Source organism: Naegleria gruberi, assembly GCF_000004985.1.
Source record: "Naegleria gruberi genomic scaffold NAEGRscaffold_7, whole genome shotgun sequence".
Lineage (NCBI taxonomy): Eukaryota > Heterolobosea > Eutetramitea > Acrasida > Naegleriidae > Naegleria > Naegleria gruberi.
This window is the reverse complement of record NW_003163320.1, coordinates 545,891-567,785: the sequence shown is the minus strand read 5'-3', so window position 1 is coordinate 567,785 and position 21,895 is coordinate 545,891. Positions and strand designations below refer to the sequence as shown.

General features: G+C 33.6%; 7 protein-coding genes across 7 annotated transcripts; 3 read left to right on the top strand and 4 right to left on the bottom strand.

The window, feature by feature from the left end:
• Positions 1-382: 382 nt before the first annotated feature.
• Positions 383-6,663, top strand: NAEGRDRAFT_46622 (FBOX domain-containing protein; the record flags this gene model as incomplete). The annotated part of the gene is made up of 4 exons (XM_002681208.1): positions 383-1,872; positions 2,419-2,906; positions 4,126-4,599; positions 4,853-6,663. The coding sequence occupies 4 exons, from the start codon at positions 383-385 to the stop codon at positions 6,661-6,663; spliced, it is 4,263 nt and encodes a 1,420-aa protein (XP_002681254.1).
• A 98-nt stretch (positions 6,664-6,761) lies between these two features.
• Positions 6,762-7,766, bottom strand: NAEGRDRAFT_78535 (uncharacterized protein). Its single transcript, XM_002681079.1, has one exon. The coding sequence runs from the start codon at positions 7,519-7,521 to the stop codon at positions 6,784-6,786; it is 738 nt and encodes a 245-aa protein (XP_002681125.1). The 5' UTR covers positions 7,522-7,766; the 3' UTR covers positions 6,762-6,783.
• Positions 7,767-9,973: 2,207 nt separating this feature from the next.
• Positions 9,974-12,232, top strand: NAEGRDRAFT_63714 (uncharacterized protein; the record flags this gene model as incomplete). Its single annotated transcript, XM_002681207.1, has 1 exon — positions 9,974-12,232. The coding sequence occupies one exon, from the start codon at positions 9,974-9,976 to the stop codon at positions 12,230-12,232; it is 2,259 nt and encodes a 752-aa protein (XP_002681253.1).
• A 407-nt stretch (positions 12,233-12,639) lies between these two features.
• Positions 12,640-12,945, bottom strand: NAEGRDRAFT_63713 (uncharacterized protein; the record flags this gene model as incomplete). Its single annotated transcript, XM_002681078.1, has 1 exon — positions 12,640-12,945. One exon carries the CDS (start codon positions 12,943-12,945, stop codon positions 12,640-12,642), a length of 306 nt encoding a protein of 101 aa, XP_002681124.1.
• A 916-nt stretch (positions 12,946-13,861) lies between these two features.
• On the top strand, positions 13,862-16,040 carry NAEGRDRAFT_78534 (uncharacterized protein). The gene is made up of 4 exons (XM_002681206.1): positions 13,862-14,009; positions 14,464-15,026; positions 15,099-15,443; positions 15,489-16,040. The coding sequence occupies exons 1-4, from the start codon at positions 14,001-14,003 to the stop codon at positions 15,970-15,972; spliced, it is 1,401 nt and encodes a 466-aa protein (XP_002681252.1). The 5' UTR covers positions 13,862-14,000; the 3' UTR covers positions 15,973-16,040.
• Positions 16,041-17,937: 1,897 nt separating this feature from the next.
• Positions 17,938-19,049, bottom strand: NAEGRDRAFT_60334 (uncharacterized protein; the record flags this gene model as incomplete). Its single annotated transcript, XM_002681077.1, has 3 exons — positions 17,938-18,237; positions 18,286-18,602; positions 18,650-19,049. The coding sequence occupies 3 exons, from the start codon at positions 19,047-19,049 to the stop codon at positions 17,938-17,940; spliced, it is 1,017 nt and encodes a 338-aa protein (XP_002681123.1).
• A 636-nt stretch (positions 19,050-19,685) lies between these two features.
• NAEGRDRAFT_46617 (uncharacterized protein) lies at positions 19,686-21,086 on the bottom strand (the record flags this gene model as incomplete). The annotated part of the gene is made up of 1 exon (XM_002681076.1): positions 19,686-21,086. One exon carries the CDS (start codon positions 21,084-21,086, stop codon positions 19,686-19,688), a length of 1,401 nt encoding a protein of 466 aa, XP_002681122.1.
• Positions 21,087-21,895: the final 809 nt, after the last annotated feature.

The window sequence follows — 21,895 nt, the reverse complement described above, 5'->3', positions numbered from 1 at the left end:
TCTAATATTGCAATCCATTTTCATTCTTTGCAACAAGGCGCCTTTTTTAATGTATTTCTGCTATTGCAAATGTCTTACCAGAACTGTCCTCTCAACTCTAAAAACGTATTGGAACCATCATCGGGCATTTGCTGCCTCATCAGTGTGTCATTGTTTTCTTATCATCACTGTTAGAGAGCAAAGAAAAGCTTTAAAAAAATTGCAACAACACGTCATCTATTTGTTGTCTATTGCACCATTTCTGATTGTTCGATCATCACCTAGAGAGTTTTGAAGAGTGTTGTTTGGTTGAACAGAAGCAAAGACACAACACGATCCATACACACACGGATAAACAATTTTTGTTGCTTTGTTTTTTTATAAGAAAAGATATACAATTAGAATGGCCGGAGAAGAACAAGGCATTTCGAGAAGGAAGAAGTGGTTTTACTTTTTCCAATACTTTTTCCTGTTTATACTTTTTGCACATGGTATTCGATCAGGCTTTTTTACACTTTTGAATAGAAGTCAATATAAATCTGGAGCAACAAATACAATGTGCTCTCAAGCAACTCCAGAATCTGTCAGGGAAAAGTTAATTAGGACTGGACACAAGTCATCGGAAACAGATGCATTAATATCAACAAAGAGTCTTAATGTTTTTACTAGTAGTGAATTTAGTAATTTGAAAAAAGAACATCATTTGTGTGATTATCCATCAGAATTACAATTTACCAAGGTTATTTGGTTATTTACTGATGGTCTTCCGGTCAAGTATAGTAAAAAGACATTTGACCATTTCAAGGATCATATGGTCCTGTACACAATTGATGTTCCAGGTCCAAAATATTCCCATGCCATTTATACCAGTTATATGACTGGTCAACTGCCAACAAATTATCAAGGAAATCCAATTGAAGGAGACAGTCTTGTCAAATCTATTCAAAGAAGTCCAGATATGGGACCATTAACATATGTTGGACCTGAATGGAGTTTCCTTGCTATTCACGGAAACAAGCATTATGATAAATTATTCAAGAGAATTGAATTAAAGGAAGAACCTTTGGATCAACCTCATGACCAAGGATATAGATTCTTCTTTGCCAATGAAGATGCTAGAAAATTCTATAGAGAAACTTTGGACACAATCAAGGGAGAGGGAGGTTCACTTTTTGCTCACTCTGCAATTTTTGACCATATCAATCATGGTGTCTTTAGACACGATCCAACAAATTTGGACTATTTGACCTATTTATCTGACAGAATAGCCTCTGACATTAACCCTCTTAAGGATTGGATTGATGCAAACCCAGATTATTTATTGATTTTATCTTCTGACCACGGTACAGACGATGTTTCCAATGGTTACGTATTGCATGGTTATTCTAGAGATGGAAATGAAGGTTATGTCATGCTCTACAATCCAAGATTAAAACCATACGATGAAAGATTGGACATTGTTGATGTTTGTCCAACTGTTGCCAAGTATTTGAAGGGAGTAGATATACCTGCTGATAACATTGGTGTATCAAGAGCTTATTTTGGCGATGACGAAGAATCACTCAAGTACAAATCATATGTTTTGAAGGAAAGTTTGGTTCAATTGACTGATACTACTACCAGAAGAGGAACTGACTTGCTTAGATCTGCTTCTTCTATTTTGAACTTGTTAAAGATGGAGGCTAGCGACATGTCATTCTCTGAAAAGTTCAAGTCAATTAGAGATTTTAACACGGAGCTTTCAAAACTTAATGTTGAAATGAAGCAAAAGCTCTATCAATTGATGGATACTCCAGTATTTTGGGTTGCTTTCTATGTAGCATGTACACTGGTTATGGTTGTGATTGGCTTGTACCGTTTCAATTTCCATGCTATTCACTTGTTAGCTGAAAAGTATGTCTCTAAGGCACTCTATCTCCTCTGCATTTTGATTCCACTCTATTTTGGTTCATTTGTCAATGTCTTATTCTGTTGGGACACTTGGAAGGGAGTTGTAAGAAGTGGTGGACCATTCTTCATTTGGCAAGGTTTTTTGACAATTGTTCTATTCTTTGTTATTTATCAATGCACAATTTATTTCATGAAGACCAGAACTGAAAAGGATAAGGGAGAAGCTGATGGTTTCTCACTCATTGGCTGGAAATTATTCATTTTCTGTACTATTGATATGACCTTCTTTGCTCTCTTCCACTTGTTCAGAAAACAATGGAAGTGGGGAATGGAACATGTCTTGCCATTGCAATACTTGTTGTTGATTTATGTTGTTTTTGATTTTTGTGGATACAACTTGTTCAGCTCCATTGTTTCTGTTGCATTGTTCATTGTAAGAAAGATACGTAGAACACCAGTGCCAGCAACTAAGAATATGAACAAGAATACCTTCCACTTTATTTATTGTACAGCCATGATGCTCCTACTCTTCCTCTTTGAATTTACCAGCGTTAGAGAAACAGCTCCACAAGAACAAAAGGCCCTTTATGTTCAATACTATACCATTGCAGGATTCCACATTTATTATTTAGGATTTATCATTATGGCCTTCCTCTACTTTGTATTTGTCTTACTTTTCAATCCAAAGAGATTGGATAGATTGATCATTCCATCCTTGTTGTATGCTTTTGCCTTGATGAGAGATACACCTTTTGGAAGAGTTGTCACTTTGCTTCAAAATGTACAATATTTTTACCTCCTCGTTCCTGCTTATATCTTGATTAACAAATACTGCTGCCAAGTTAAGAAGAAAGACAAGGGCTTCAACTCATCTGGTTCATCACCACAATTCGAAGATGATGAAACCAAGCATCACTTCTTTGATATTCTTCAATTAACAATTAGTCTTTTCTTTATGAATCACTTTATGTATGGTTTCCACATTGGAAAAGAAGAAAGATTGGATGTTGATGCTCACCCAATGGCTGGCGCTGTAGGTATGAAATCTCACCAACAACACCCTAATTTCAATGCATTCCAAATGGGTTATGAACGTTGGCATATGATTTTATTGTCTGCTATTTACTTTTGGTCTGTTCTTCACAGAGAAAAAGATGATGGTTTGACAAAGACTGAAAAGGATATTAAGGACGCTGACAGATACTACATCACAGATATTATTCTTAATACCTTTACTTTGCTCATGTTCAATGCTCATGTTTTCGTCAATCTTATGCTTTGTTATATTACTATGGACCATGCCTTCCAAGAAACAATTGTCTATTTGGTTGTAATTTCAATTTCAGCTACTGCATTTACATTCTTCAATATGGTTACTAGGTACTCAGTTTTCGTGATTGAATTTGTTTTGAGTAAGGTGCCAAATGGAAAATTCAAAACTTTCGTTCAACAAGTTTTACTCAGTCAAAATGAACCAGAAAGTGATGACATTTTACCTATCACTACCTCTGATAAACCAATTAAAGATGTATAAATGTTGTTTCAATAATATTTGAAAACTCTATTCCGATATTTTCTCCTTACATCGAATTGTGGAACTTCTAAAAATACAAAAAAATAATCACACAACAAACGCTGAAGCCACACCAGTAGTAATGCAGCAAAATTCTTTTGTTTTTCCTAATGATATCTTGTATGGGAGAGATAAAAAGTGGATCAATGATGAAATGAAAAAGTGTGAAAATAGTGATGGAAACGAATACTCCTCCTTGTTGATGCTAGCCTACGATTTTTATTATTCTCTAACTTTAATAAGTGGAAGGGTTATCGGAGCAAATTGGAAACGAGTAGTGCTGGTCTACATTTTATCGGCTGTTTATTTGGGCTGGATTTATGGAGTGGACTATAATTATAAACCACTTGCAGAAAAAGACCAAGGATTTAATGTTTTGTACTCTGTGCACTTGAAGCCTTTTGTTTCCAATATATGGAATAGTGCAGGAAATGATACAAAGAGTGTTTATCCTGATGCATTCTCAGTGATGGATTGTGCCAATTTGAGTGTATTTGGATATTTTACTTACATGTTTAATGGATGGTTTGGATCTTATTTCACCTTTCCACTTTTGTTATTTTTGGATATTCCAATTCAGAGTTTTATTTTATTTGACATTATTGCTTCAGGAAGGAAATATAATTTTCAAGGATTTTTCCCAACAATATCATACTATTTGATTATTGCCATTCTTCTTTTAGGAACTTACAGAGCTCTCACAGATACATCTGAAATGAAACCAATTGTTTGTACACACTGCAGACAAGCAGTATTTTACAATATTCTCGATACTGTACTCATTGGATTTGATAATTTAATATTACACGAGTTCTTGGAGGATGTTGTACGATACATAGCAAGAATGGATATAACCAAAGAAACAAAAGAAACAAAAGAAACCAAACCATCAACTCAAAATACATCAAAAGAGAGAAAGAATACAGAAGGCTTTGCTTTTAAATTCACATCTCCTGAACGTTTCGATACATCAGGTTTACCAGCCAGCAAACCAAAGAAGAATTCTAGCTCATCAAAAGTTTTCAATCCAGTTACCACGACAGAATTACATGATGACGATGAGAGTATTGACGATTTACCATCTCTTATAGATGTGCCACCAACCACTGACAAGTCATTCATTGTAAACGATAAGATTTTCGGTTCATTCATGCGTGGTATTAAAAAGAGAAAGAAATAATTCAAATTTATTAAAACTGCAAATCCTTCCTTTTTCCATAATTATGAATCTAGAATGTGAGCTTGGGATAATTTTTATTTATTATCATTCGAAAATATTTGAATCTGAAATCCCAATTTTTCAAACATTACAACAAGTGTATTTTCAAGGTTGAACCATTTCATTGTGTGAGTAAATATTCTGGTCAACCAAAGAAAAAAAAATGAATCCATCACCTTCTCTCTCAACAGATACTTTATTTTTAATTGCGGAATATTTACCATATCGTGATGCTCTATCTTGTCGCCTAGTTTGCAAAGATTGGTACTCTCTCGATACATACGAAATATTCTGGAAGACAATTTATCATCAATACATCATTTCGAATATTATTGAAAAATATCAAAAGATGAAAGACTACTCTGCTACGACCAGTGCAACTAACAATATTCCACTGAGTGAAATACTCAATGATTCGAAACATTACAATAGAGAGAAGAAGAAACAAACTGTGAAACTAATCCAAGGAATTAACTCAAATTCTGGACAGAAAAAACTAGTTCCCTTTGTTGTGCATAGGGCAGTGATGCAATCGCTTTTGAATGCCTATGAGAAACATATATTGGAGGATGGTACTGCTGAGAGAGGTTCTATAAAGGAAAAACTATTTAGTTTACAACAAAATGGGGATAGAAGATTCAAGTATTTGATGGAAAAACAAATTAATTCAGAAATGACTATTGCTCTAAATGTATTCTTTGGAGGTTTGAAGACTAATTTTCAGTACCATTCAAAGGAGATTGTGCTGAATTTTCTGATGCATGTCTTGGGAGAGGAATATATCAGAAATATTAGTGTAATGAAATTTATTCCGAATGTTGATTTTAAATTGGTTCTAAAGAAATTATTCAGAGGAATTTCACAATCGGAAGAGTATCCTAAATATTGGGAAATAATGATAGGATTATCATTGCAGAACTTACCAGATTTAATTCCAAAGAAAGAATGTTCTAATGTTTTAAAGGGCTTATTCGAATCTAGCAAATTCAAAGCTCAAATATCTTGGATATCAATTATGTTTTCCAACTGTTATTATTATGAGGATGTAAATGAGCTAATGTACGAACTTTTGAATAGAAATGGAATTGATACTTCTGACACATTGTCAATAAGTGAATATTTTACAGGATCCATTTCAAAAACATTTTCTTTATTATCAGAATACACTTTTTTCATCAAATATTTACAATTTTTGGGAAAATTCCTAGAAGGAGAGAAAATTTATGTGCAAGTTACTGAAAGTAGTTACTTTTATTCGTTAATTGGACGATTATCCAATGAAGAGAGTACTAGTTTGAATGATTTTCTTGATAATTTGCCAATTCCATTATTAGAGATGATTAAATTGAGAGGAATTAACCAATTCAATGTCAATGAACTTAGATTATTGGAATATGTTAAAGGGAAAGGAATTTTATATTCTCAATCGGCCATAGAGAATTATTTGGCAAGATTTTACATCTATTCAACACAATATGGTCAAGTAATCAAATTCTTAATTGATAATTATCATGCAGATATTTATGAAATAGAAAAGAAGGTGAAATTCTTCCCAAAACTTGTACAATATCTATCGAACATCTATAACAATGTGGGTGTATATGTTACAGAGTTTGCAACTTTATTTTCGGATAAGCCAATTGATTTGGACAAGCTTACCGAGTGCAGTATTGGAGATCTTATTTTAAAAAACTGGAAAAATCCAACAGAATTTGTACAATTTTGCAAGAAACGTTTCATTCAGAATATTTTCTATTTGCCAACAGTTTGCCGTATTCTGTCACAAGCAATACTCGAATATTACGATAATAAGTTAGAGCTTAAGAGGGCTATCTATGAAGCAGCCATGTTTAATGAAAATCTAACGCTCTCTAATTACGTTTCCCAATTACTTGAGGAAGAACCTGAATTATTGCAAGAAACCACACTTCAATTCAATAATTATCCTCAAACAGATCCAAAGTTTGCCATTTCAGTCTATCTATTTTGTAATGAGAAATAATTCCTTATTTGTTATTTTTGTAAGCAATCCTGAGATGGTATAAACCCATTTTTGGAAGTTTTAATCATGACTTTTCGGAAATAAATAATAGAATATGTACAAGTTAAATGTTATATTAATTTACAAACGAGAATTTTCCATTTCTTCATCCTCATCTCTTAAGAGACCTCTATTCATTGTTTCTTCCTCTGGATCTGCTACAGGTTGAGCATTGTTTCTATTATTGTTAGTAAAGTACTTTTTCTTAAAGTCTGCAAACTTTTTCTTTGCAAGGTCACTTAATTGATCAAAAGTTGAAGTTTCTGTTGTGGTATTCGAACCAATTCCTCTTGTTGAATATCCACTGTCAACATTTCTTCTGACAGTTGCTGTTGAGTTGGTGTGATATTGAGGTGAGCTATTATCAACTCCGTATTCATAGGCAGGTGGTTGATGAGTTTGTGGAGGAGCATTCGATAAACCTTGTTCGAATAAAGCTTGTTGTAAACGTTGTGCATAATATTCATCTTGACTATATTGATTTTCTTCCTCTTGAGTTGTAGCACCAGTTGCTGGATCTAAATTTGAATATCTCAAGAAATCCTCATCCAATGTATGTCTAACTATATTTCCTGATGATGGTGGAGGACCTGATTGATTATTAACAGTATTTGTATTGGTAGTAGAAACCATTGGAGGTTGATTTGTGGTGGCACCAGTATCCCCTTCATCAACCATTGTCAATAAAACCTCTATGGTTCTTTCCATATGACCATTGGTTTGATAGAGTACTCCCTTGATAGTTTCTTCATCAAAGGAAGGAAACATGGTTGTGAGTGTAACCATAGCCTCTCGTAATGTAAGTTTTGGTGTAACCATTTTCTAATAATATTTAAAGTATTTATACAATTGTAATCTATAATAATATTCTATGTAAATCCACCACTATTGTTGTATTAAAATTTTAATCCAAAATGATGATCAAAGATTCCGCAAAGATGATCTATTGTTGTTGTTCTTGTTTAGTATTGATTGTGTATAACAATAAATCAAATTCTATTAAATTCTACGGCTGATGATGCTGTTGATGTTATAGATAATCAAATAGACAGAGAGAATGTGAGAGATTAAAATCAATTTTTTTCTTATTGTTCCTTCTGGTGATGTTTAGTAAATTGGAGATTAAAAATAGAATTCGTAAATAATTCTAAAGCGAATTTGTTTAAAAGTTTAAAAACAAAAAGGAAAGAATTCAAGCAAAGTAAACAGAGATCAATCTTGTTTTTTTAATGATGTATATAATTTCACGATATGAAATGATGGATGAGATGTTTATGGAAAGTAACTTGCAATAAAGTAGTGTCCTCATCTGGTGGAATCTGGATGCAAGTTGAGAGTCAAGTGAGTGGAATCATTTCACAATGATATGAGTGTGAATAGAACCTTAAAAGAGTGTTAAATTGTATTGGTTGAGTGACTATTTTAGATTATATTGTTCGAGAAAATCGTAAAAAATTAATTAGTAAAGTGGATTTTCCTTATTGTTATTGTATTCAATTGTTTACATTGTGGTGGTAAATGTTCAAGAATAAGGTTGGAAAAAACGCAAGTTACCAGTGAATGCCACAAGAAAATAGATCTATATTTCAGTCTGAAACAACAAAATTGTTAAATCAATTGTAGGGCATCTTTTCTAACTATCAACAGGAAACAAAATGAACTATTCAAGTGTTTGTTTCGGAGTGAAATATTTCATTCATTTGCAACTGTCTACTGGCAATGCAGATGGTTGAGGATTATAAACTGAAAATAATCCTTCCACAAAAGTCCCATGCCTCCAATGCAATTAAGCACTTGACTGCTGTAGTCAACATGTTAAGGGACAGAACATAATAAATTCAGAATATTTTATTAGTAATAACAACATCACAAAGAAACACAGCCTTCCACACGTGACGTGAATTGGAGAGTTTACAGCCTCAGGCTGTGTTTCTTTGTGTATCATAGCCAATATCCAACTTGATAAATTTGGAAATGAATTCTGAGAAAGGTGTTGAAAGTCCTCTTCTTCAGCAATTCAAAATTAACCTATGTAATAATATTCTTCTCATTTGATATAACAATATTAATAATCACATAATCTCCCTGTTACTTTACACGTTCTTGAGGTGGAAAATCGAGTTTTTTCCTCAAAGAGGTTTTTTTATCTTACTAACGAGATTGTTGCGCATGCCAACCAACATCAGATCACGAACGTTGTTGTGTGGAGAATACCCGCATTCCACAGTTGTGTGGTGGTGTGTGCTTGTTGCTGTACTGCACTGCAAATCTCTTGTTGAGATTGTTGTGCATGGTTTCTAAAACAAACCCCTTATTAAAAACATTAAAGAAAATAGTTGTCTCCGTAGGCTCGGTTGGTTTTGAAACAAACTAGTGTGTGCGTGCTCAATAAGCTAATAGTATCGAAGTCTGACTTAGTATTTCTGGATATTAACGAGGACAATCTTGTGGAGTTTCAATATAATTAACTAACAGTTCAAATTAGTAGTGATTGTTTGCCGATTATCATCATCTCTTGTTTTCATAGATATCTCTTGTAATTTGTCTATCAGCATTGCTACAAGAGGTTTTATCTATTCCCTATTTAAAACAAGAGACATTGTCCGTTCTCTCTCAACAGCAGAACAACATTATTGAAGTGAGATTATTGACAACAGTAAGTAATGAACCTTGTTCAAATCTTAAACATGTGTTGCAATTTATCATCGTGATAACCTTTATCATCAACTAACTGTATTCCGGCATCTTTCCATATGTATTTACCTCCCTCCACAAAATAACCATATCCATGCTATAACCTGATCATCAATAACAACACTTCCTATAAAACTGTTGGACTATTATGTGATCCACATCCACAACAAAAAACCCTTCACATGTGGCAATGAAATCTCTTCCAAACGACATTCGATACGATAATTTATTTGTACAAAAAACACAAAAACATTTCCACTTGCTTGCTTAGGTCATCCGTTCTTGCACCACCTAACATTCCAAAACAACAGCACCAACAATACATCTGAAGGCTTGCAACAGCTGGGCTTCAACGAAGGAAGAGAAAAAAAGAGACACAAATAGATCACTTTGCTCAACAAAACATCTGAGAAAGTAGAAAACACCTGAAAAATCACCTATGATCATAGGAAACTATCATTATTTTCATCTCGTAATCTTCAGATCATCATCATCAATTTTACCACAATATCTTCCACATTCCTCCACCTACTATTAACAACTATAATTTTCGTCCTCATCATCAATATTAGGCAAGATGGATAATAATTATTATTACAATAACAATTATAACATTTCAATGCAGCAACAGGCATCATCAAATAATTTCACGGCACTGATGAATGGTTCTTTACCAACTGCTGCTACTGTTGCTACCTCCACAAACAATCTAATGAATCATCTCTATTCTAGTCTTGATATGGGAGCATTATCAACCTCTTCCGTAGCCTCCTCCACTCACATAAAGTCTGAACCACTTGAGCCATCGACAACATCCTCTCTCCATAGCCTCACTCAAAATACTATTCAAAATTCGTATACTTCCTCGCTTTATAGTAATAATAATTCAACATTTGGACATTCTTTTATGAATCAACTAAATTCACCTGCCGATTTATTAGATGCCAACCAAGTAGTTATGCCATTGATGCAATCTACAAATCACCAAAACTTTTTGAACCAAACTGCAGCTGCTAACCAACTGATAGTAGCTTCCAATACATGTGGATCCACATCGCCTCCCTCTACTCTTGATAATCAAAATCCACAATCTTTCTATCCACAGCAACAACAAGCGGCATCTTCAAGCCATAGTGTCTCTTCACAAAATAGTATGAACTTTGTCCCTCCACAAATTGAACAGACATTTTCGGCCAACAGTACTGTTAACACCTCTTCCCAACAACTGCAATCTCCTCCAACAACTACAGCAACTTCGTCATCCTTTGATGATGAAGACATGGACGAAGATGAAGAACCAGAAGCCAACTCAAAAAAGAAGAAAAAGAAGAGTGGCAAATCCAGGTCATCATCTCATGGACTCTCAGTTAGAAAACACAGAAAGAATATTGCTTTCAATGATATTGCTTCTTGTTTTGAAATGCCAATTAGAGATGCCAGTCAATTACTGGGAGTAAGCTTGACCCAATTGAAGAGGTTGTGCAGAGAATTTCAAATTCCAAGATGGCCATTCAGAAGGTTAAATTCTATTCAGAGAAGAATTGAAGTTTTACAAATTATGCAACAACGTTCTGAATCAAAGAATGATCAAAAGTCTGTGGCACAAACTCAACAGGAAATTGACAAATTGCAGAGAGAAGTTGTTGAGCTCAAGACTAATCCATCTCCAAATGTTTCATCAATATTATTGCAAGATGGAACTGTGATTATGAATACAGAATCTCCAACGAATACTAACTCTTTTCAGGATCAAAACTATGCAAACCTAGATGCCAGAAGTACCACTTTTAGTAATCCTTATACTGGAATGTTGCAAATATCTAATAGCCCTCAACAATCCTTTTCAAACATGTTACAAATGCCAACAACTAATCAATATGCAGATGTAGACAGTCAAAAAATAGTATTGAAATATCCTGCTAAAAACAATCAACAACAGCAACAGCAGCAACAAGAAGATATTTATCAATCAAATCAAACTTCCAATTTTCCATTCCAAGCCTATGGACAACCCACCAATTTTGCTACCTCTGACACCTTAAGTATGAATAGAGCTGGCCAAATTCAAAATTTTGTGCCATCACCAACACCTCAAATGATCCAACCAAATTTTGCCAATAATAACCAACCATATCCAACAAGTCCTAGATATCATGGTTTTCAAACAGAATTTCATGACTATTCCAATCACTTTAACAAGTCAGAACCAAATCCAAAGATATACAACTTCCACAATATTACCTTTCCATCTGCTGTAAATACCAACCTTCAACAAATGAATAACTTAAATGGTTTACCTTTAACTATTGGGCCTGGAAATACCCTTCCACCAAATATGACAAACATTTCAATGGATCCATTGATGAACGTGAACTCGATTAATAGTTCAGTTCAACACGATAACATTCAAAATATGAATGCTTCAACAAATCAAGATAATGGCAGACTATACTCTAGAAGAAATGCAGCTTCTTTGGACGTTCTCACCGATTATGAAAAGATGCAATTACTCAATATTATCGCACAATACAATAGTAGTATGAGCCAAAGTAATGAACAATGCAATCCTAACTCCCCTAATCGTGAAGAAAAGAAAAATTCACTCATTGATGTTTTAAATTCACGAAAAGTTTCACTTCCTGCAGATTTTAATGCTCAAGGTGTAATCAGAAAACTTTCTCAATCCTATGGAGATGATATATTCAACATTGAGAATGGAACTATGAATTTTGGAAATACAGACCTTGACAATTTGACTACTGAGGATATTCTGAAACTTCTCGGTGATTTTTTCCCTCAACAACACACTCCTGTGTCACAAACCTCAAATAAATAAATCTCAGTCTCTCTTTATTCAAAAATAATTTATTTTAAATTAATTAAGGAATATAATTGTTATGCAAGTATTCTCAGAATCATTCAAAAATCCTTGCAACCCAAACAATCACAATCACATTTCTTTCGGATATTTCAATGTTTTAATGTCTTCCATAATTGTCTCTATCTTTGCATCCATTTCGATAACTTTGTGCAGCACACAGGACGTATTCTACATCCATTTTTTTAAGCATTGAACTTATTATTAAATAAGGGTTAAGAGAGAAGGAAAAAAATATGTTTCCACTAATGATGAATTTCATTAACAGGAATACTGGTTTGGAGAGACATCATTGGAGATGTGTCTTGAGTTTTATCATCCATTGTTACAATAACAAGAAAATTCGAGTCCAATTGTACAGAGAGTTAACGAACAGCAGGAAGTTCATGATAATCAGGATTATATGTCTTTCCAATTTTAACATGTTTTTTTTCAGTTAGAATGACACAATGTCCTTGTTCGGTGTGATACTTCAAATCGGTTTGATTGTGAACTTTGTAAATATTCTCCTTACAGACATTGCAAAATACCTTTTCCTCGGAAATGTAAGTCATTGAGGTGATTTTGAGTGGACATTCGTATTCCCATTCGCAACCTTCAACGAATTCCCTTTTGTATTTATCACTACTGTCAATTATTTGAATTTGGTTTTGGTTTTTGGATCTTGGCATGTGTATCTGAAGGTGTGTGAATCTTCTCCTTAATACGTGCATCCAATTTTTCACATTCAGAGATTTCGAATAACTTGGAAAATAATGTAGAACAAGTGGTTTCCAAATTATTGTTTGAGTTGTTGAGAATAATTCATCATTCTCTTGGTACACATCCTTGATTGAAACAATTCTTGAATCCATGTTCATACTTGAGAATTTTTTTTTCCTCTTTGCTATTAAATTGACCTTGTCAATTGTCAAATTAAAGAATAATTCCAGTAATTGTTGATTACATGAAGCAAGATTTGCTAGCTCGGAAGTATTTAGAAAACATCCAACAATTAATAATTCGTCCCTATTTAATTTGTCTACTATTTTGAGAGAATGTTTCGTATTTTTTAATGGTGAAACTGTATCGGAAACTACCCCCACTGTAACGTTAGATTCTTCTTTGTGTTGTTCTGAAACAGTTGAAAGGTCATCATTAGCATCAACTGTTCTAATCTTTGAGAAGAGACGAAACACCATTTTTTTAACTTGATTTACAGATCTTTCCTTTCAAAAATTTTGGATATTCAAAAATGTTCTGCCAAGTTCAAAGGAAGTAGTTCACTCACTTGCATCAAACCTTGTACCATTGAGCAAATGGCACTGGATAAAGTGTTCAATTTCTATTGGAATTGCTTTGAAAATATCAGAACTAAACTTTTATCAAAACTTTCAGAACACTTAATGTTGTTTTGTTTTCATCTGATGACCATTTTCGACCTGTTTACAAAGATCAAGTGATTCGTAACCAAACAACATTTCCATTACAATAGTAGTAGTCATTCAACGTTGATGGCAAGCTCTTTTGTGTGACCTGATTTGCTTTTGCCGCAAGACATGCAACAACTGTCTGTCAATTATCACAATTTTATATATTGCAAAAAAACGAGTTCATTGTGTTAACCAAAATCAACAACAGCTAAACTGCTGCGCATTTCACAATATTGCTCCCTCACTTCTTCCTCGACCAGCAACAACACAAGTAACATTATAACCAAATCACCCAACACAAAAAAACAGAGAAAATGATGGACGTACGTATTTTTACTAGTCAATAATAGTAGTATAATAACACAGAGACAATTGTTTGATAATATATATATTGTTGCGACATTCATGTGATTCTTTTGATAATGATATGATGATATACCGTAATTGCTTGTTATCCTGCTTGCTGTATAAAACTTGCCGCGCTCTTTTTTAAATTTTACTTTGAACAAAAAACACACCAACTGTAATACTGAATGTTTTCTTCTCTCTCCCCTATGATGATGATAATCACACCCAATTCTTGTTTCTTGCTATTATTTGATAATACGGTTCGGTTTTTGTGATTTGATCGGTTGACTTTACTATTTGAATAATAATTATGAACAATAATATTATTATAATAATAATTAATGTAATACCATTGATGAATTTATCCTACTAATGGTGAATGATTGCTACATACATCAAATTAATAATAACAAAATAACTATCATATAGTCATTTGAACAACCAGATTTTTCAGGTTATATGAGAAAGAGAGGTGGATTTAATACTCTTGCTCACCGTCGTAGATGGTTTGAATTGAGAGGTAAACACTTGTACTATTACAAAAAGAATACAGATAAGCGTCCAACAGGTGTCATTGTCCTGACAAATGCCAAAGTTGAAAAGGATGGAAACAAGTCACTCGGATTGAAATTGAGTGGTCCAAATCTTTCACGTGTCTATGAATTGATTTGTGAATCTGAACTTGATTATAAAAAGTGGATGGATGAATTACAAAGAGCTATTGACTATAAGCCAAAGAATGATAAAAAGGGTTTAGAACAAACCAAGATGGAAATGAAAAATGATACTTCGAGTAGTACATTGTTGGTTTCAAGTGGAAATAGTGCTGAAGCAAAGAAGGTCACTTTGGATGATTTTGAATTGATTGCCGTCGTTGGTAGAGGCAGTTTCGGAAAAGTTATGAAAGTTAGAAGAAAGAATACTACAGAAATTTTCGCCATGAAGGTTTTGCGTAAGGATATGATTGTTAAAGAAAACATGGTTTCTCACACGTACGTATTTTAATATTTCCAAATATTTACAATTTTCTAATTGACCTTACACCTCTTTTACACCATATATAGAAAGGCTGAAAAGCAAATTCTCCAAGAAATTAACCATCCATTCATTGTCAAATTGTACTATGCATTCCAAACAGATGAAAAACTCTATCTAGTTCTTCAATTCTTGCCAGGTGGTGAATTGTTCTTCCACTTGAAAGAAGAAACCAAATTTGACGTTGAACGTGCCAAGTTCTATGCTGCTCAAATTGTTTTGGCCATTGAACACTTGCACAAGAATGATATTATTTACAGAGATTTGAAACCAGAAAATGTTGTTTTGGATTCAGATGGTTATGTTGTCTTGACAGATTTTGGTTTGGCCAAGACATCCATTTCTAATGCTACTCCAACTTATACATTCTGTGGGTATGTAATCAATCTTTTAAATTTTTTCTAATTATAAATGTTTAGTACTCCTGAATATTTGGCTCCAGAAATCCTCAAGGGACAAGGTCACGCTAAGGCAGTCGATTGGTGGAGTTTAGGTATCTTATTATACGAAATGATGGTTGGTTTGCCACCATTCTACTCTGAAAACATCAATGAAATGTACGAATTAATTTTGAAGGCTCCACTCAAATTCCCACAATTCATTCCACCTGATGCACAATCCTTACTGAGAGGTCTCTTGGAAAGAGAAGAATTCAAACGTTTGGGAGGTGGTCCAACTGATGCTCAAGAAATCAAATCACATCCATTCTTCTCAAATATTGATTGGGAACAATTATATCAACGACAATTGGAACCTCCATTCAGACCACAACTCAGAGATGGAGATGATATCAAATACTTTGATGAAGAATTCACATCTGAACGTGCTGTTGATTCATTTGCCGAAGTTATTGATAAGGAAGAAAATCAAAACTTTGACGATTTTGACTATTCCAGAAATTAATTATTGTACTATTCCCTAAACAATTATTTAATGAACAATACTTGTATTTTTATAAAAACAAAGAATTATTAAGATGTTGCAACTGAAGTGCAAAGAATTTGATTACAAATATTTGATTGAGGATCAAACCGGTTTGTATTTCGAAAATTAAGAAAGTGAATGGCTACGGCCATATCACGATGAATGCACCTCATCCCGTCCGATTTGAGAAGTTAAGCATCGTCGAGCCACATCAGTACTGAGGTTGGAGACAACTTGGGAACCTGTGGTGCTGTAGTCTTTTTATCTTTTTGGTATTTTGTCTTTACTTGACTTAAACAAGTGGGCAAAGGAATTTTAGAAATGAGAAAATGGATGTGAAGATGTCAATCCTGAGATGGAGTTTTAAATATCAATTATCTCTCAACCACAACCATATCAGACATTTTCAAACCATCTAGAGTTTGCAGACAATTCATTGTCATTGGCAGAACCAATTGAGGGATTACACTGCAACCAAACCGTGTTCGTTGAAGGTGTAGCATAGGTGAGAGCCAACAGGCATACTTGAAATACCACTACTTCAAATGATCGGGGCTGTGAGCAAGTCTGTGGGCCGATTTCTGACGGTTCTGCCACCACAGATCTGACACACCCTTTTTTTCTTACAGAACTAATCACCAATTTCTTTATTACATTTTATGAGTATGTTGGATTAATTAATGGACACAAAGTGAAACATCCGAAAAGGTTTGTTGTTTTTGAGAAAAAGGAGTTGTTCTATTATTTAACAGAGCTAGAAATCATACCAGATGATCCCTCACAGGAAAAAATTGAGAAGGAGGGCAAACACAGAATTGATATAATTACTTTGAAATTTATGCAGGATGCGAATTGAATCAGCAGTTCAGAAGAAAATAAAGAAAATAGGTCAAAACAATTCAACTGTGTACTTTACTGAATATTTACATTTTGGTTTTATTTACAATGATTGCTTAGGTTTACAAAATTTTGAGTTTTATGGAGATTACCACATTTTGAATTGTTTGTTTCTCATTTCTAAAGAATTCTGTGATTGATTTAGAAGTTTTGCTTGTTATTTTCTTTTGTTTGTTGATTTTCATTAAATTTCCTTTCATCAAAATATTAATAGAAAAATTCTTGTGATGAGTGGAAGATCCACTAAAAATCGGAATCACAAAATTAGTGGAAATCATCATGGAAATAAATAGATAACTGTTAGCTCGGATGATGAAATTTCCACAACAAAACAAAATAACTAAATAACAAAAACTAAGAGCAAAATGCCAGCTAGAAATACTTCATCAAATACTTCATCTTCCGAAGATAGAATTCCAACAAAAACAGAATGGACAAGATCTAAACCAATTGATTTATCTAAAAGATTACCATTATTTGATATTGATACATCTAATATTATAAGTGGAACAAGACATCGTAATAATATTGATTATCATCATGCAAATTTAAATGGTAAACAAATTTCAGTTAAAAGATCTTCGAAAAATTCAATTGAAAAGAGAGCTAAACAATCAAACACCACAACTAAGAAGATTACCAAATCGAAAAAGATGTAAAATTGCAACTTGTAAATAATTCAGTAAATTGTAAATATATGAAGTTTCAATTTCGAATTGATCAGAATATGAGAAACCAAAATTTGTATCCTGCAATTCAACATGGCAAAAGTTTAATAAATATGAGGTTTTATCAACCTTAACAATTTCTTCAAACAAAACCTGAACCAACAAGATTCTGTCTTCGTTGCCTTCACTGTTCATACAGTCAAAGACTGTAGCGGGATTGTCGTTATATTCCTGACAGGCTTCCCGTCCATTAAACTAAAAAGAATAGCCACAAATTAATAATCTAAATGTGTTAAATCCAATAACTTTGTTGAAAATTTATTGATGACACTAAGAAACATGTCTTAAAAAATTCTTTTAAGCAAGAATTGGTGTCACATTAATTTAATTTGAACATTCCTTGAATTTCCTTTGCAGAGTAGGCTCCTTCTAAAATCTTCTTCTCCTCTTCAGTCAATTCAATTTCCAGTGCTTGAACATTGAGCTCAACATTAATGGCCTTTGTTGCACCAATTACTGGACTTACAACTCCAGGTTTGGAAAGTAACCAAGCAAGTGCAATTTGAGCTGGAGAAACGTTTCTCTTCTTGGCAATTTCAGAAACTTTTCTCAAAGTTTCCTTATCACCTTCAGTCAAATTGCCCTTAAATATGGTTTGAACAATATCAGTATTTTGTCTCTTGGAATTATTTTCAGTAGTTTCAATTGCCTTCTCCTCAGCATTGACAAATTCATGAGCACGAGCTAACATTCCATTAGAAAGAGGTCCCCAAGGTGTGAGTGAAACACCTTGATCAACACACAATGGATTCATTTCTCTCTCCTCTTCTCTATAGATGAGATTGTACAGATTTTGCATGGAAATGAATTTAGTCAATCCCTTCTTCTCAGCATAATGTTGAGCTTTGGAAAATTGCCAAGCAAACATAGTAGAGGCACCAATGTATCTGACCTTTCCAGATTTAACCAAATCATGGAGAGCTTCCATAGTTTCTTCAATTGGTGTTTGTTCATCCCAACGATGGATAATGTACAAATCAATGTCTATTTAAATTTTTCATTTAAAATCACAAGAAGAAAGTAAAACTTACAATCAAGACCCAATCTTTGCAATGAATCCTCAACTGCATGCATAATGTGCTTTCTGGAAAGACCCATAGTATTTGGTTTACCTTGATTACTATTCATAATGAGTTTTTGTTCACCAGAATGATCCAATGGTCCACAAACTTTGGTAGCAACCACAATTTCCTCTCTTGAAATGTTGAATTCCTTAATGAACTTGCCTAAAATTCTTTCACTTTCTCCATTGCTGTAAATATTGGCAGTGTCGAAAAAGTTGATGCCCAAATCCCATGCCTTCTTCAATATTCTCAATGATTCCTCTTCTTCCAAAACCCAAGGAATCCACTTGGAAGATCCAAAACTCATGCAACCCAAGCAAAGTTGAGAAACTTTTAAACCACTTTCACCCAAATTGACGTATTTCATATTGTACTGTATTACGATTGTAAACTGTTAGTGCAGATAGAATTAAATTCAAAAACTAGTTGTGAATTTGTTTTTTTGTGTTTGGAATTAGAGTTGTGTTTCAAATCCATAAAATTTAAACCTAAAATTTATACTTTTAATTCTGCGCGCATGATTCTAGTTGATTTGTGCTCATATTTAAACGAGCAGAATTATGATCATTATTGAAAGAGGAGTTGGAACAACAACCATTGACAGGATCCTAATCGCAATTCAGATTGAAGAATTTTATGTATTCAATTATCCCTCAGTTCAGGATAGCGATATGGAACCCTATAGTTTCAGACTCGTTAATTCAAGCTAAATTTTGTAACACCCAGGAATCAACTGTAATTTCAATACTTGAAGAGTTATTTAAATAGAACTTGTCAGAATAGATTATGTCCAATATTTACCAACTATTGTAAAAGTATCATGTCTTCTGACCTTAAAACATCGATGTATCTTTACACTTCCTCTGTTACTCTATTTTTCCACCAATTCTTTCCTCCACCAAATAATTTAAAAACATTGCAGACCCACTCAAATCTTTCACAATTGTTCCATTAATATAATATCAATTATCAATCCAATTCAACAAATTATTTATTAAAATGTTTACAATAAAACAATCAAACAAATAATCATTACAATAACCATGAATGATTGCATAATATTACAATTTGCCAAACTTGCAACTCTCCACTTTTCTTCCAAAATCCATTGATTCATTCCATTCATTGAACTTCTCATTGCAATTGTCAAATTTCCAAAGGCCCAAGACTTCCAATTGTCATCTTGAGGATAGAAATATTCACCAACTTTGGAATTCACAAATGGACAAAAGTTTGGATTTCTATCAGTTATATTTTGATAGAATCTACAATTCAATTGAAATAAAAAGTAATTTTGATAGGCATCTTGTGGGAATGTACCAATTTCCCAAGCAGTTGGAACAATAGTTAAATTGGCCTTGCTTCCACTCATTAGGGCCAACTCCTTAATGAAATGTCCAAAATATTTACCATTCGGAAATGGAAATAAATTGTCGTGAATGTATTCATTCTTGAGGAGGTATTGTTTAGCGAATGGAATCCATTCAGGATCGAACATGGCATACACATTTCCATACTCACCAACAGCAGTGTGCAAGTCAATATATAAAACCTTTCTACTCTTGGTATATTCGGAGGAGTAGCCTTTCAAGAGTTGATTCAAAATGATTTTAACTTGCTTGGCTGTCCATTCTTCTGTAGTTCCTGCGTAGGCAATTCCAATTTTTCTGTGAATTTGTCCAAGGACTGATGATTGTGTGAATGCTGGAAGACCAACTTTTGCCAATAGGGTGTTAAAGTAGTTGACTGCTTGTGCTTGAACAGATTCCAAGTGAATATATGAAATATTCATATTATCAATGAATTGTTCCAATAAAACATTCTTTGAAATTTCCCAACCAGGTACATCAATGTAATGTTCATTCAAATTCTTCAACATGTCGACATTGTTTTCATTTTCCTTTGTTGCATAACTGGCTCCATATGGATTTAACATGTGAATGTGAATAGGATAGGTATTTTCAGGGAGATTGAATTGATACTTGGTGTCATTCTTTATCATGGCAATCTGAATTGGACTTCCTGCAAATCCCTCTTGTCCATGTACACCTGAGAAGGTAAGGAAAACATTGGATTCAGCACTATTCTTCAACATGTTGGCACGTTCTTCATGGAAGCATGCAGACATGTACAATTTTTCACCTTGAAGACCAAGAATGGAAGGAAGCTCATACTCTGAGTACTTGTAACCACCTGTTGCTTCACAAACTTGTTTAAACTTTTGATAAGCTTCAACATAATTCGATGAAAAGTAGTCCATATCCTTATTGAATGAATAGGTTTGCGAATTGGCTGTTGTTACTGATGATAACATGATCAAAGCCATGAGAATGGCCATGCATGTTGCAGAAAAAGTTGTAGCTGAAACTAACAACTTGTTGGTGATACATCTGGAGAAGTACATGTTTTTTTCTTCAATGAAAAGGTTGCGTGTAATCCATGTCAATTTAAAGAAATTCATGGATCTTGAACAATCTTTAAACTTTAGAATTTGGCATGGTTGACCTTTTAAATGTTTTTGAACATGTCAATGCAAGGAATTATTTTCCAAGTGAAAAGGGATTCGTTCCAAGACCTTCCAATTAAGAGGAGGAATAGCAAACAATGTTGATTTTCTTCGGATTTTCATGTAACATTTTTCAACAGTTTCTACAGTAATCTTACAGAAAAGGAATCTGAATTAGAAACAATTGGTCAATATTACAACCATAACTTTGAGTAGATATTCACGTATAATGAAGAGAACCATCCAAAAAAATCTTTCGATATTTACGAAATTGAACTATCAGTAATTCTTCAGAGAATTGCAAGTGGTTCCAATCACTACGAAGTGGAGAATGAAGCTCTAAACTTTCTTCTCTAATGTAATGAATCAGATCCAGTGATGATATAGAGTTGACAGATTGACTTTGAATTGAGATTAGAAGCATTAAAATCCTATTGAAAAGGAGGGTCAAATCGTTTTATATTTCACAAAATAAGGTATTGATTGGCTACGGCCATATCACGATTCATGCACCTCATCCCGTCCGATTTGAGAAGTTAAGCATCGTCGAGCCACATCAGTACTGAGGTTGGAGACAACTTGGGAACCTGTGGTGCTGTAGTCTTTTTTATTTCACCCCAAAACTCCTTGCTTCCTTGTGGATTCTTTAGAACACTTCTCACAATCATTCAAATTTAATTACAAGATTCTTCTGTAAACATTTGTCC